At 36.1% G+C, this 15945-nt stretch overlaps 1 protein-coding gene across 1 annotated transcript in view; it reads left to right on the top strand.

The window, feature by feature from the left end:
• Nucleotides 1-15945, top strand: part of eml5 (EMAP like 5) — a 113767-nt gene that overhangs the window by 39407 nt on the left and 58415 nt on the right. Inside the window, exons 5-13 of the mRNA XM_081347470.1 lie at nucleotides 6650-6835; nucleotides 8075-8210; nucleotides 8658-8859; nucleotides 10643-10780; nucleotides 12245-12501; nucleotides 13641-13853; nucleotides 13942-14109; nucleotides 15089-15195; nucleotides 15342-15460. Coding sequence (XP_081203596.1) covers nucleotides 6650-6835; nucleotides 8075-8210; nucleotides 8658-8859; nucleotides 10643-10780; nucleotides 12245-12501; nucleotides 13641-13853; nucleotides 13942-14109; nucleotides 15089-15195; nucleotides 15342-15460 — 1526 coding nt within the window. The remainder of the gene's footprint in view (nucleotides 1-6649; nucleotides 6836-8074; nucleotides 8211-8657; nucleotides 8860-10642; nucleotides 10781-12244; nucleotides 12502-13640; nucleotides 13854-13941; nucleotides 14110-15088; nucleotides 15196-15341; nucleotides 15461-15945) is intronic.

Genomic DNA, 15945 nt, shown 5'->3' with positions numbered 1-15945 from the left:
AGAATGAAGCTTTGGCCTTATAGTTCCTGTCGTGAAGTAATCCACAATCCTCATGGACTATACCTTTTAATCCTTACTTCTGTCTCTCTCTATCTTTCTCTTTACTGCTCTCTCACGACTCTCCTCAGATCACTGGGCATCCCCTATATCTCTTGCTGTGTCAGTATTTTTCTCTTACTATATCCCACATTCTCTCATATAAGCCACCTCTAGTTTGAACGGTGTAGCAGTTGTTCCACATAATTCCTGAGTCTTTACCCCCTCAACCATATGACATCTGCTCCCCAGGCCCGCGCTCACTCAGCGATTATGCACTCAATGCATGGCAGAGATTTAGCGCACTGTAATCCCCCGTTTCGCTCTCTCTTTCTCTCTCTCTTTGAGAGAGCCCTAGAGAAACTGAAACTCTCTGGTGCCAGATGAAAAGCAACATTTTGCGTGGTTCTATAATTTATTCAAGGCAAGCTTAAGATAGTTCTTCATTTAAGAAACTGGACTTAATCTACGTATTACACACATACATATTAACTGAAATTAAACCTCATAAGTGACTGATTTGGAACACTCTACCATTAGCGGTTCTGACACACATGGTGCTTTATGTGAGATCAGGCAGGAGCTGCCTCCCACAACAGAACATACCTAAAAAATAAATTATCAACTTTAATTATGATTTATATAATAAAACAATTATAAAATAGTACAATTAATTCTTTCTTTTACAATTAACGACATTTCCCCGCCATTGACGGAAACGGCTTTCTGTGTTTTTACTGTTACACGGTAGGGGGCGCTATTACGCATCTTCTGAAAGAGTAGAGAATCTCTGGATCAAAACACGTGAATAAGAAGCAGATACAAGCGATAGCAAATGTAAGCAGAAGAATATGTAAAATAACGCGATCACCAAATTTAAACAGCATATTAATCAAAACTGTCTAACGTTACTCAATGAAATGTCGACCAGGACGAGCTGTAGGACTGTGCAAGCATTAGGGGTGTTGATGGACTCAATCTACTCCATCTATGTTTTGATCATCGTTGTGAATCCAATCCAGACATAGTCTTTGACAAAAACACGGTTTTATCAGCTTTTTGCTCAAAATGTTGCTTTTTTATGAAACTTACCCACATTCAAATATTGATTAAAAAAAGAATGTATGGAACTAGAAAAAACAAGGTTTTTGTTTAAAAGCAGAGGGTCTGTTCTTTCTATTGATATATTGCATCTTCAGATATTCATACATCATAACAAAATATTCTGGGTGCCATGAAACTTGTGAAAATGTTTAAAAATGCTGTTGCTTACGGTGACCCAGAATTTAAACAAACATAAGTTCACAACACAGCGAAAACAAGCCATAACACACTGAAATCAAGCCACAACACAACGGAATCAAGCCACAACACAATGAAATCAAGCCACAACACAACAAAATCAAGCCACAACAATTAAAATCAAGCCACAGCACAATGAAATCAAGCCACAACACAACAAAATCAAGCTACAACACAATGAAATCAAGCTACAACACAACAAAATCAAGCCACAACACAATGAAATCAAGCCACAACACAATGAAATCAAGCCACAACACAACAAAATCAAGCCACAACAATTAAAATCAAGCCACAACACAATGAAATCAAGCCACAACACAACAAAATCAAGCCACAACAATTAAAATCAAGCCACAGCACAATGAAATCAAGCTACAACACAACAAAATCAAGCTACAACACATTGAAATCAAGCTACAACACAACAAAATCAAGCCACAACACAATGAAATCAAGCCATAACAATTAAAATCAAGCCACAGCACAATGAAATCAAGCCACAACACAACAAAATCAAGCTACAACACATTGAAATCAAGCTACAACACAATGAAATCAAGCCATAACAATTCAAATCAAGCCACAGCACAATGAAATCAAGCCACAACACAACAAAATCAAGCTACAACACAATGAAATCAAGCTACAACACAATGAAATCAAGCCATAACAATTAAAATCAAGCCAGAAACACAATGAAATCAAGCCACAACACAACAAAATCAAGCTACAACACAATGAAATCAAGCTACAACACAATGAAATCAAGCCATAACAATTAAAATCAAGCCACAGCACAATGAAATCAAGCCACAACACATTGAAATCAAGTCACAACACAATGAAATCAAGCCACAACACAACGGAAACAAGCCACAACACAATGAAATCAAGCCACAACGCAACGGAAATGCTCCCGACCACTAGGAGGCTCGGCAGTCTTACAAAGATATCAATACCGCGATTAGTTTGTGTATCGACAGGAAATATTAATTGAAAAACACCTACGTGCATCATAGCTGCATATTTATAATCGAGAATGCTTTGTATTAATTAAAATGACTTTTAACATTTAAAAACAGACATGTTCAAATTCCAAAACAAAACACACCCCTGTTTGATTCACTAAAAAGACTCAAATGAAGGTTTAATTTATGAATCATACATTACTGGTTCTGATTCAAAAACTGGATTTATCAGTGGATTTACTCAATTATTAAGCAAGCGCAATAATTTTACTGGGAGCATCACAATCTAGCAACGCACCTGCTGACTACAATGTGGCACACAACTATTTTGAAATGTTTATCGTTGCAAAATGACTTTTTTGTGCTAAATTCTTTTGCTAAATTCTCGTATACTGTGCAAAACTCAGTGAATGGTAGCTTGTATATTTTATTCCGACCATAGCCATTGCGCCTGCATGTGTTTGAGCTTTTGACAAATTTCCTGAGGTTTTTTTTTCAGACCCTCCAGGCTGTTCTCAATCCACTTACAGTAACTGCATATATAGTGCAATGCGTCTCATGATGATCTTGTACGGTTTGACTAGAGCAAACTAAGGCAGCCTGTTCAAAGAATCCCACTCACTGCCTCCCACCTCACACAACATAATCACAGCCTCGCCCACAGGGTCCAACAAAATCACCATATTTACAACAGGGCCATCACAACAGTGGTTTAGAAATCAGATATGTGACAGGAGCCGCAGACCATACAATTAGACAGTAACTAGATTAAGGTATAGTGGGCCACTCTGGACAAATTATCCTTTTCCTTCTCGCAGAATGCTAATTATAGCTGTCTTGGTGACTTTAAGGCTGTTTGATTAGTCTAGATGTGCTGGATTCAGGGTGGTTTGCACACGCGAGCAGGAGGTGGCTGTCCCCGTAGAGCGGAAAGACGGGGAGGACGTGCCTCAGGATGAAGACAGTCTGCCTCTAATGGAGTCTTGGCAGATGAATAGCACTGACTCATTTTGATTATATTAAAGCTTTACCAGAGCGCAGACCTGCAGAAACAGTGGAGTCTGTGAATCTCCCTGACGTAATGCAGCCTGGCTGTCTGGAACCGCACCGTCTGCCCCAGTGCGAGGCTGCTAATGGGCCAGTGACTGTTTTTTCATCTTTTCGTTTTATTTCAGTCAGCTTTTTTGCCAGATGGACTGACTTTCATGGAAAACCCTGCTAAATTTATAGATATATATATAAAAAATAAAAACTGTTAGCTGTGCTTCCCAGAAATTCACCATAAAAAATGCAGTGACACAGCTTTATTCTTCGTGATATTGGCACTTCATGATTTTGGTATTTTATTTTACTGTAAATATTAACTGACCTTCGTAAATATTAACTAAACTGAAAATGTGTGATTTATATATATATATTTGAATGTGCACTTGTAGTGTACTACTTATGTACAAATCTTAATTATATATATTATAATTATAATATTACTATTACTTAATTATATATAAACTACTTGCAAATAATAATATAATATTGAAATAAAAGAATACTTAACTTAATGCTAAGTACTAAATGTACTAGTACTTAATGTACTTAATGTAATTAGTACGTAATAATACTTAATGTACTTATAGAGAGTCAGCTTTAATGACTGTTTCTTAACGCACTAAAGTGCACTTTTAAAACATGCACTTTGTAATAGTTAAGTTAAGTAAATTTTAAATCATGATTTAATAATCTTCATATTCTTTTGTTGTGCTTTTAAAGAAGTAGGCCTACATTTATTGTGTTGACTAACATACTAAAACAGGTAAAGTACTTGATTGTAATTTTAGCTGTGCTATTCAATATCATATTTTAAGTTAATATATTTTAAGTTTATTAAATTACTTCATCATTATAAATCTGTAATTACAAATATATTTAAATACATGACATACAAGTTTCAATAGAAATTACATTAAAGTATACTTCAGTTTGCCATAAATGCTTGTCAGTACATCTGGCAGTACACTTTACCCATAATTCAAAGATAGAAAAATACTTAAGTGGGTCATAAAAGCACTTTAAAGTTCAACTAACTGCATTTATTATACATTTAAATTATAATACATTTTCATTTAATTGCAATTTACATGCAATTACTGTAAGTGTACGAAAACATTACATTCAGTTTGCACTTAATAATATTTTTTAAATGTATATTATTTCCGTAATAAGTACTTCTTCTATAGTCTCAGACGTCATGCCCATGGACCGTTGGCTGAACGTTTGATGCATATGGCACACAAAATGGGAAACACTTTGTGATTATTGAAATAATCATCATGAGAGCCAAACCCTCTTCATGGAAGAAACAATTGTTTCAGTACACTTGCACAATGTTCTTGATGGAATAATTTATTAGATGCACACCGGTCTGTTATCGGGGACATCGACTTCACTCTTTCACACCCCTAAACATGACACAAACCAAAACAAGCTCTGATTGGTTGCTTTACATTTCAGTCAGACCTCCTTGGCCAATGAAAGCTTCAATAGAGTTCAGACCTTCAGCCTTCACGAGACTACATCTTCCATAATATTAATGGAATATAGTAATTTATTAACCCTTCTTTCCCACTATATTCTATAGTCATACGTATTTAGGGCCCTATCTTGCACCCAGCGCAATTGACTTTGTACACCGACGCATGTATCATTCCTATTTTGCACCTGCGCAAAGCGCGCTTTTCCCTCCACAGAAGCACGTCGCTAAACTAGGGAATGAACTTGCGCTCCCTGGGCGGTTCAGCGCAAAAAAGGAGGCGTGTTTCGGCGCAAACGTTCCTTCATGCTATTTTGCAGGTTTAGAAAACAATTGCGCCACTAACCAGGAAAAAATAGTTTAAAGTCAGTGGCGCGTTGCGCATGTTATTCATATGCTATTTTAAGGGCGCATGCTTGGCCATAATCAATGAAGCGCGTGCACAACGCGCATACACTTTGATTCTCTCATCTACACAGAAGCAGCAGTTTTCATTTTTGCAAATCATACATTATTACGATAGATAGATAGATAGATAGATAGATAGATAGATAGATAGATAGATAGATAGATAGATAGATAGATAGATAGATAGATAGATAGATAGATAGATAGACAATTTATTATAAAAGCATACATTTAGCTTACACATTTACCCAAATTATCATACGCCTTTTTAACCGAAGTTAATTTGGTTGGGTTTCTCCATCCCCAACATCCCTGACGAGAGCGTTGCTCTCCTCGGCTGTGAACCGCTCCTGGCGCGCGCCTGGCGAATCCGCCGTTATAATAGGAATCCGCTTTAGAACAAGCGCGTCTGCTCTTAAAGGGAATGTGAGATGACGCTCTGATTGGTTTATTTCACGTTACGCCCAAACCACACCTATGAATAATGAAGCTACTTCAGACCAACCCATTTTAGATTTGCGCCTGGCGCAAGAGTCATTTATCCCGCCGGGAAAATAGCAACAGCGCCAAGACCCGCCCACAAAGCTACTTGCGCTTTGCGCTTTGACACTTGCGTTTCAGATCGGTAAAATAGGGCCCATAGTGTGCTTTCTTAGTCTTCTAAAGCCCCTCTGCCATAGTTAAAGTGCCATTTTTACTTCTGCGTATATAACTTGATGTTCTTTGACGTGCCATATTTGAATGAGTATGCAAACATGATTAAGACTTAAATGCTAATTTTATAAAAAATTATTTGCTTTTTGGGCGAAATAGTACCTTCAATTTAAAATTGCATTTTGTGTTCAAACTCTTCACTATGAGTGTAAAGAACCTAAAAAATGGTTGTTATGACATGTCAGAGTACATTTAATTTTGCACTAGACTGCTGAGGACGAGGTTGAAGTCACACACGGAGTTGACCCTGCCATTCTCTTAATCAGGATCATGTGACCTCATGAAATAGAGTTTCGAAGTGTCACACACATGCACACACAGCTGGATCCGAGTCAATGAGCCAATTATTATGCGCTGGCTGTGGGAGCTTTCCTTGTTTGTTCTGAACTGAGATTGTGCCTGTGCATTTTAATGATGTGTTTAAGGAGATTATGCATTAGTATGTTTGTGAGCTTGCGTGTGAGTGTTCTCAACGATTTATTTAGCTTGTGAATAGAAGTGCAAATTTAGCAGGAAACAGCGATTGTCATGCTATGCAAATCTTTGAATTTCAAAATAAATCAAAGAGCCTTATGATTCATGTTTCAGACCTCAACTGTGTGCAATAGCAAGTGCTACTATAATATGAGCCCAAGTGTGTTTATGAAATTCGCATATTGTTCATTCAGTAATGACTCTCCCTTGCCCTCAGTTTTGGAGTCTGTGTGGGAACGCTCTGACCCCTAAGCGTGGCATGTTTGGGAAGACTGGAGACCTCCAGACTATCCTCTGTCTGGCCTGTGCAAGGGACGAGATCACATATTCAGGTGCCTTGAATGGAGACATCTACGTCTGGAAGGGAATCAATTTAATCCGGACAGTTCAAGGGGCTCATGGGGTAAGTAAGGGAGGTTCCAGCATCCCCAGAATGACCTCTGTCCTGAGTGACTTGGGTATCTGCTTACACTGATTTAGGAACTGAGTTTGGCCTGTAAAATGGTTAGCCTGGCATAACAGTTTTGTGATGGATGTTTCAAGATGATATAGCTTTTGATACTCCATGGTCTATGCAAATTATTACTTTTAATCAGTCATTTCTATTAATTCCAATTTCCAATTAACCAATATTATTTTTGTAGTTAAAATGCTAAGAGAATAAACAGGAAAGGCATTTTTTCACGGCCTATTTTCACAATATAATAGAATAGAATTTTTATTATATTATATAAATATTATGATATATTAATTAAAATAATGAGTATATTATTACATTGCAAGTACTATTTTTAATTACTTATCCCCCAACCCCTAAGGTCCACTTATAATATTAATATTTCAGGTAATATATACATTTTTAAATGTAAAATTAATTAAACTAATATTGCTAAACATATTTAATATTTTTTTATTAATTTTATTTATGTTGTTTAATTTATTTATTTTATTAAATTTGTGGTCACACTTCAAATTAGGGTCTAATTCTCACTATTAACTAAATATTAACTACGAATTTTGCCTCAATAAACTCCTAATTAGGTAGTTGTTAAGTTTAAGTATTGGGTAGGTTTAAGAGATGCAGAATAAGCCATTAATATGTGCTTTATAAGTAATAAAAAACAGCCAATAAACTAGTAATATGCATGTTAATAAGCAACTAGTTAATGGTGAGAATTGGACCCTAAACTAAAGTGTTACCAAATATATTTTACTAAAGTAATATAAAAGTTTTTTTATATTATTTTGGTGTTTAGGAATAATTGGCTATATTCTACTTCCTCATTAACTCATAATTGGCATTGTTGATGTGTAAATGTGGGTGGTTGTCATTTGAATTTGGTTTCTGATGAAATCCAAATACTGTGGCTTACATTCAACTTTTTTCATTTTAACTGTAAAGAAAGTTTTGAGTTCTATTAGTTACAGTATTTTAGTTTACAAACAACGAGAACAGTTCGTTTTCTCATGATTTGACCCCTTTAAGATCGGCAAATGTTCTTCAAGTAAACTTTATTCGACCTTTAGTTCTGTCACTGCAGTGAAAGTTTGAGACTTCAGTTAGATTCTGTAATTGTTTCAGTTGTCAGAGACGTTCAGCCTCTCAAAGCCCCTGTGTGTGTGTGTGTGTGTGTGTGTGTAGTCTGGTATTTTCAGCATGAATGCATGTGAAGAAGGCTTTGCCACTGGAGGCAGGGATGGCTGCATCCGGTTATGGGACCTGAACTTCAAACCCATCACCGTCATTGACCTCAGGGAAACAGACCAGGGATATAAGGGTGAGTCAGAGCCTCTACAAACTCCCAGGATGCATTACTCTACACTGACATTTATTTTGTTTAATCCATTAAGTTGCAACTTAACTTTTGTTGTTAAATACTCAGGACCCCACAATGCAAAAGTCCTTTGTCTCTAACAGAGCTCTATCTCTTTTCTTCTTTTACTTTCTTTTTCTATGACTCATCAGTAGCTAGAGGTGAAAATTCAAGAGGTGCGTTGTAGTGGTCAGTGTTGTTTATGCAGGCTGTGTTATATCCATAGCTCTTTCCCCTGTTTGTCACTGATCCCAGATGTCTATATGTATTATCAAGCACCCAAGCACCCTCTCCATTCTTGACGGTCTACAGTGTACATCCTTCAGTATGTTTCAGGATCATGTCTGTTTACATCCACGATTACCTTCATTCCCATTCTTACTGTTGTGTTTTTGTAATGGATCTGTGCAGGCCTGTCAGTGCGTAGCGTGTGCTGGAGAGGGGATCACATTCTGGTGGGCACGCAGGACAGTGAGATTTTTGAGGTGGTGGTGCATGATCGCACCAAACCCTTCCTCATCATGCAGGGTCACTGTGAGGGCGAGCTGTGGGCCCTCGCGGTTCATCCCACCAAACCCCTCGCCATGACCGGCAGCGACGACCGCTCTGTTCGGTAAGATCTGATAACAAATCTGAATCACTCTATTGGAAGCTATATAGCTATATAATTAATTTATAATCAATAGGTTTTTAGATTAAATTGAGAACAAACTTTTTATTAAAGAGATCCCTTGTGAAAAAGAAGTCCATACTTTCAAAAAGAGTACTTATTATGGAAATAATATACTTTTAAAGAATATACTTCAGTGTGAACCTGTTTACACCTGATATTAAGATGCGTTTCGGTGGCTCGTATCACAAGTAGATGAGAGAGACACATTCCCGTTTACACCTGGTGTTTTAGTCCATCTCTTTTGTCCACTTTCAACCACTTCTGTCCTGATTTCTTCGAGGGGAGGGTCTATGGGCGGGTAAATGTCTGGGCTTTTTCAGATCTTGTTATCTAATGGACAAAATAAGCTCACGCTATTTACATATGAACTCGACCGGAGACGACGGAAAACACACGGAGAGCAGCTTTCGTTTCTGCTCTGACCAGCCGAACGCTGTGAGTGCGTGTTAGAAATCAGGAATGGTGAGAGAACATTGTGCTTTGTTTGTTTTCAAATCAAACTTGCGTATCCCGTACGCATTAGGTCAGTGGGTGGAGAGAAAACGGTCTTTTGTGGCTATCCGAACACATTTGACCACGTGAGCGTTTACACTACGAAAGCAATCCGGTCGGAATTTGCTTTTTAACTCTGGATGTGGACAAGCTCAAAACGTTTTAGACCCGTTTACTCCTGTATTTAGTGTCGTCCACTTGTGATCCAATCAACCAAAACGCATCTTAATACCAGGTGTAAACAGGGCCTGAATGTAATGTTTTAATTGCACATAATTGCATTAGATGAAATGTATTATAGTTTGGATTTAAGTACATCTTTATTTGAAATTTCATAATTTCTTCTATTGTTTTTGAAATATGATTAGTGTACTACTGAATGTACTGACAAGCATTTATTGTAAACTAATATAAACTTTGTAATTTCTATTGCAACGTGTGTCATGTATTTAAATATTTTTGTAATTACAAATTTGTAATGATTAAGTTGCAATTTAGTACATTTAAAATATATTAACTTTAAATGTAATATTGAATAGCACACAGTTAAAATTACAATCAAGTACTTTACATGTGCTTTAGTATGTTAGTCAACACAAAATAAGTGTACGTCTTTAAAGCACAACAAAAGATTAGTAAAACGATTAATGATTTAAAATGTACTTTAAAGTAAAACTTTTGCTTTGGCATTATTACAAAGTGCACTTTTTAAAAGTGTAATTAATTGTGTTAAGAAACATAGTCATGAAAACGACAATGAGCTGACGCTGCGTTCACACCATAACTACCTTAATTTGGAAAAGATGGAAACCTGTGACGTTATACTCAGAACGGTTCGTGACTCAAATTTATGCGTTTCAATGGCAACACTATCAACGCTGAAATGAATCTTCAGCAGTCAGGTGGTACAGGTCAGTGCTCTTTAAGTTGTTTATGTTCATTATTATTGTAATGTTATGTGCTTTGAGACAGGAGGTAGTTTAACGCCGTCTCTTCTTTTTCATGAGGGATTACTTGTGTAATTCTGTTTGGTGGTGCTAGTGGTACAGAAAATATACAGTAATTGACATTACACACTTCATGTCTCCTGAGCTATAATGGAACCTCTGAGCAATACAGTTTTCCTCAGATTAGATGAAGTCTATTAAGAACATGACATTTAATGTTCAATGCACTAATTTGTGTGTCTCTATGGGTCATTACTTCCTCTTTTTCTCATTTTGAATTGGAGGATCTGGAGTCTTGTAGATCATGCGCTAATAGCACGCTGCAACATGGAGGAGCCGATACGCTGTGCTGCTGTTAGTACAGACGGGATCCACCTCGCTCTGGGCATGAAAGACGGATCCTTTACAGTGCTAAGAGTCAGGTAAAAGCACTCAGGCAAAACAGCCTAGAGCAGGGATACTTGAAAAAATTTGGCCTACCACAAGCTTATCAAAACTGCTTATGAATATTCATGTGGCCAACATGCAGAAAAAAACTTTTTTTAACAGGAAATGAACCCCTGCAGACTATCATGACTGAGTTTCAAGGTCAATAAGGCTATTAAAATATCACATAAATTGACCTATTGATGACAAGGCAAGGTTAGTATAGTTTGTAAAATGTCATCTGGTGCGACTCCACAAAAATGTTACGATATTTATGAATTAATAAATCAAGATATTTGTAAAAAAAACAACAACAATTATTTATTTATATATATATATATATATATATATAATTTATATATATACTGTATATAAATAATTTATATATATATATGTGTGTGTGTATATATATATATATATATATATATATATAATTATTATTTTTTTAACAATATTTATTATTATTTATTTTTTTACCTTGAAATTTGTTAAAACGTTTTTTTTTTTTTTTGTTATTTTCAAAACACGTATTCAAGGTTTAATTTTTTTTTTTTGCTGCTTGGTGCTTACACCACATGAAACAAACAAAGAAATACCATTAAAAACATGAATACAAAGAATACATTTCTAAGAACTTGGAACTTTTAAAATAACCTTTTTAAAATGATTCTTCATTTTCTTTAAACAGACATCTACAATTAAAAAGTTCAGGATTATTTTTTTTAATGTTTTTAAAAGTAAGTCTCGTCTGTTCGCCAAGGCTGCTTTTATTTGATTGAAAATACAGTAAAAACAGTAATATTGTGAAATATTTTTACGATTAAAATAAAGGTTTTCTATTTTAATATATTGTAAAATTTAATTTATTCCTGTGATACAAAGCTGAATTTTCAGCATCATTACTCCAGTCTTCAGTGTCACATGATCCTTCAGAAATCATTCTAATATGCTGATTTGTTGCTAAAGAAACATTTTTTAAACAGCTGTGCTGATTCATATTTTCGGTGAAACCATGATGCATATGTTCATGATTCTTTGATGAATAGAAAGTTCAAAAGAACAGCATGTTTGTTACGTGATAAGCATCTTTACTGTTTATTACATCCTTGCTAAATAAACATATGTATTTAAAAAATCTAGGTAGGTAGTGTATATCATTGACCTATTTGCTTGTTTAATTTCACTTTGACTACATTTTTTAGCAAATGATAAGGGTCTTTCCATAAACAGATACTTATTATTTTGATGAATGACAATATGATGTTTTCTAAGCTGTAACTGTTTGTTACTGCACAAGCTAGTCAAGTATCCACCAAAATCAAATATTTATTACTATTACCAGATAATTTTATTTTCTGGCCCCTAGTCATTTCTAAAAGTGGCCCCTGAGCTGTACAATTTGAGTATCTAAGCAGCAACCTAAAATATGCGAATCGGTTAGAACTGTACTCATTTTGCAGGGACATGACGGAGGTGGTCCACATTAAGGACCGTAAAGAGGCCATCCACGAACTGAAGTACTCCCCTGACGGAGCGCACCTAGCCGTGGGCTCTAACGATAACTCAGTGGACATCTACGGTGTTGTGCAGCGCTACAAGAAGGTGGGCGAATGCGTGGGCTCCAGTAGCTTCATCACACACATGGATTGGTCTACTGACAGCAAGTATCTACAGACCAATGATGGCAACGGCCGGCGGCTCTTCTACAGGATGCCCAGTAAGAGCTCTGTGCCGTCTTGGAAATGCAAAGTTATGTCATGAAACTCTAGATGGTGCAGGCTAATGGGTCCTTAACTCAATCTGCTTGCAATCACATCATTCTCTATAGGGCACAGCTGATTGGATCCTGCTGTATCAGTAGCCAATGAGCTTGCGTGCTCAACCTTCAAATACTTGGTTGGCATTTTTTTTAGCAGTTTGCAGCGAACTTTCAGAAACCCTCCACCTTCCCCAGCTCCACCTGTATAGATCTGCTACGGGTTATTCATGTACGCTATATTGTACAGCAGCAGCATGTCTTACTCACAGCAGCATGTCGTGTATGCAGGGCTTGACATTAACTTTTTTGCTCACCAGCCAATGTGATTAGTGGTTTTCCAAAGTTACTAGCCAGTTAGCATTTTCACTGGCCACAATTTTCGATACCATAGGGAAAAACTGCCATATAGATATTTTTAATGTTATCTCATAATTTGGCAGCAGATATGTTAGGCTGCTGTCACTTTAAGAACTGACACACGCATCAATTATACTGTTAGTACTAAGGCGCGCACTTTGAGTGTGAGCACAAAATATGATGCGCAATACATTACACGCAATACTACGCTAAAGTTTAAGCCTTGTAACACCCACAATATTTATCCGAAGAATATTAAACAAGTGAGTGAGGGGAGATGCGTGCAGCTGGTATCTCATATCTATTCTGGAGGAAATTAGTATTGGAAGCGTTTCAGATATATTTCAATATCGATATGTATCGAAAAAATTATATTTTTGACAACACTTTTGATTTTTTTTATATATTTTATATAAATTTCAACCCGCCACCATGGCTAGTAGGAGTGACTGTGTTGCACGCCACTGCTGAAATCCACCCACATATGGCGGGTTAGCGGGTGTTAATGTCAAGCCCTGCATGTATGTATTGGCAGTAGCGAGTCCCGTACTTGCTAACAGTATAACAGCAGCAGCGTAGCAGATCTATTACGCCAAAACCAAACGTATCAACATTGTCATATCCATTACCATGTCAAACACTCAGAGAGTTGTCATGACAGAATTATGTTTTCCTCAATATTTAAGTCTCAAATTGGATCATCTAATCTTGACTGACTATGGTTTTGACTGTGTGTTTAGGTGGCAAGGAAGTGACCAACAGAGAAGAACTGAAGCTTGTCCAGTGGTCTTCATGGACTTGTGTCCTCGGGCCAGAGGTGAATGGGATCTGGCCTAAATACTCAGATATCAATGACATCAACTCTGTAGATGCCAACTTCAGTAGTCAAGTTTTAGTTACAGCGGATGATTATGGATTAGTTAAATTATTTCGGTACCCGTGTGTAAGAAAAGGTGGGTCCTCTTTTTCCAGTTTGTGTGATTTTTGGTTTCTGACTTTTATTAAATTGTTGTGCTTAGTGTATGTGCTTTTCATTTCTAGGTGCGAAGTTTAAAAAATATTTAGGACACTCAGCACACATAACCAATATCAGATGGTCACATGATTATCAGTGGGTGATTACTATTGGTGGAGCCGACCACTCAGTGTTCCAGTGGAAGTTTGTCCCTGAAAGGAAGTCAAAAGAAACTCTTCATATAGCTCCTCAAGGTATGAGACACAATTTCTTTTGGATACCTGGCTTTTTGACAAGTGTACCCTAGTGAAAAATAAATAGACCAAAATGTATTTTAAATATTTACATATTTATGTACTCAAGATAAATACCCTGCAGTTGTACTTTTGGTATACTGCTAAATTGGAACAACTAATTTTATCCTTAATTCACTTTAGTTACTCGGAAGTAGTGCTGAAGTCCAACTAATGATACACTGAAGTATATTTGATTGTGCTATAATGGAACTATTGCAGGTATACTTTAAATGTCTTGCATTTAAAGATTGCATTTATACAGTGATCATATACTTACAAATTGTGATATTAAAACACATTTTAGGCTTAATATTAGTAAACGTGCATTGTGCAATAAAGAAGTACTCCAAATAAAGTTTAATTATGATATTTATTTCAGTAAGTCTCAAGTGATATGTCAGTAAATATGTTTATGGATTTGTACTAAGTAGGAAGTAAATGTATCTTAAATACATTCTGGTATAGGTATTTTTTACTTGGGTAACTAGCATTATTAGAGATTACTTTTAATCTCTTGAATTATGTCCGAATCCACTGAAGAAATAAATGAATGTCGATTTGATGGCTGTGCTCCTGAAATATGTGCTAGATTATATAAGCAAAACACCTTCACTAATGCAAGGGGGTCTACTTTTTCTTGTCTTTTTTCGTTGCATGTTGCTGCTCAGTCTACCATGCCGCTCGCTGTTCATTTTCCTAATGGTTTTCTCAGTGCTCACATTGGCAATTCTGTTTATTAGCCATCAGCAGTTTTCTTAGTGATAAATCTATAAAGAGGAGGGGCAGCACTTAGGAATGACTAATAAGTTACTCAGGGTTTCTTAGGAGATCATGATAAATGGAATTGTTGCTAATTTTTTAATTCATTTATTTGTTTTACTTAAGTGGAATGCATAATCATTGCAGGAGGTGTAATTTTGCCCTCTCCATCTTACAGAGACGTTAATAGACTCACATAGCGAGGAATCCGACTCGGATCAGTCAGACGTGCCTGAGATGGACTCTGAAATCGAACAGGAAACACAACATACTTACCGACGACAGGTTTGTGATACCATTTGTAAAGATGTAATTGTTTTAAACATACTGTATGCTTATCAAAACCTGACAGCAAATCCTTTCTCTCATGGATCCTGTTAAATTCCCTCCTCAGTTCTGTGTGTGGTTTATGATGAAAATGTGTTGTTCAGGTTTACAAAGAAGATCTACCTCAACTTAAAGAGCAGTGTAAGGAGAAGCATCGTGCCATGGCCACGAAGAAGAGGGAAAGAGCTCCAGCCAGTGGAATGAGGTTGCACTTTATTCATGGGTAAGTGCTTCAGCCAATGTGGTTTGTTATTTGAGGAGCTCTTAAAAGTACTGAACGGATGGAAAATCAATCAGTACTATTCAGAGTTTGTCCCCCAAACATAAACATTATTAGTAGTATACTGTTTGTACACAAACCAGCTATCTTGTTCTGACCACTATGATCTGCTTTTTCCTGCAAGGAATTACTTTTGTTAGGCATTATTATAACAAGCTACAATATTTGTATACAGTATAAATATACTGTGTTATAATTGATATAATATAATATAACAATTGTATTAATTAAAAACAATATTACATATACTATTATTTGTGTATTATTTGAAATATTTTTGTTTTGTTTCTGTCATAATATTAATATTTCAGATAATAAAAAAATCAATATTAATAAAATATTAAATATTTTCAAGCATTTCTTTATACTTTGCATATTTACTTTTGCTAATCTTTTTTTAGTTCTATTTTATTATAAAGTTAGACAAA

The sequence above is a fragment of the Scardinius erythrophthalmus genome (assembly GCF_964197995.2).
Source record: "Scardinius erythrophthalmus genome assembly, chromosome: 19".
Classification (NCBI taxonomy): Eukaryota; Metazoa; Chordata; class Actinopteri; order Cypriniformes; family Leuciscidae; genus Scardinius; species Scardinius erythrophthalmus.
The sequence above is the reverse complement of the archived record's forward strand: the minus strand, read 5'-3'. Positions and strand labels throughout refer to the sequence as shown.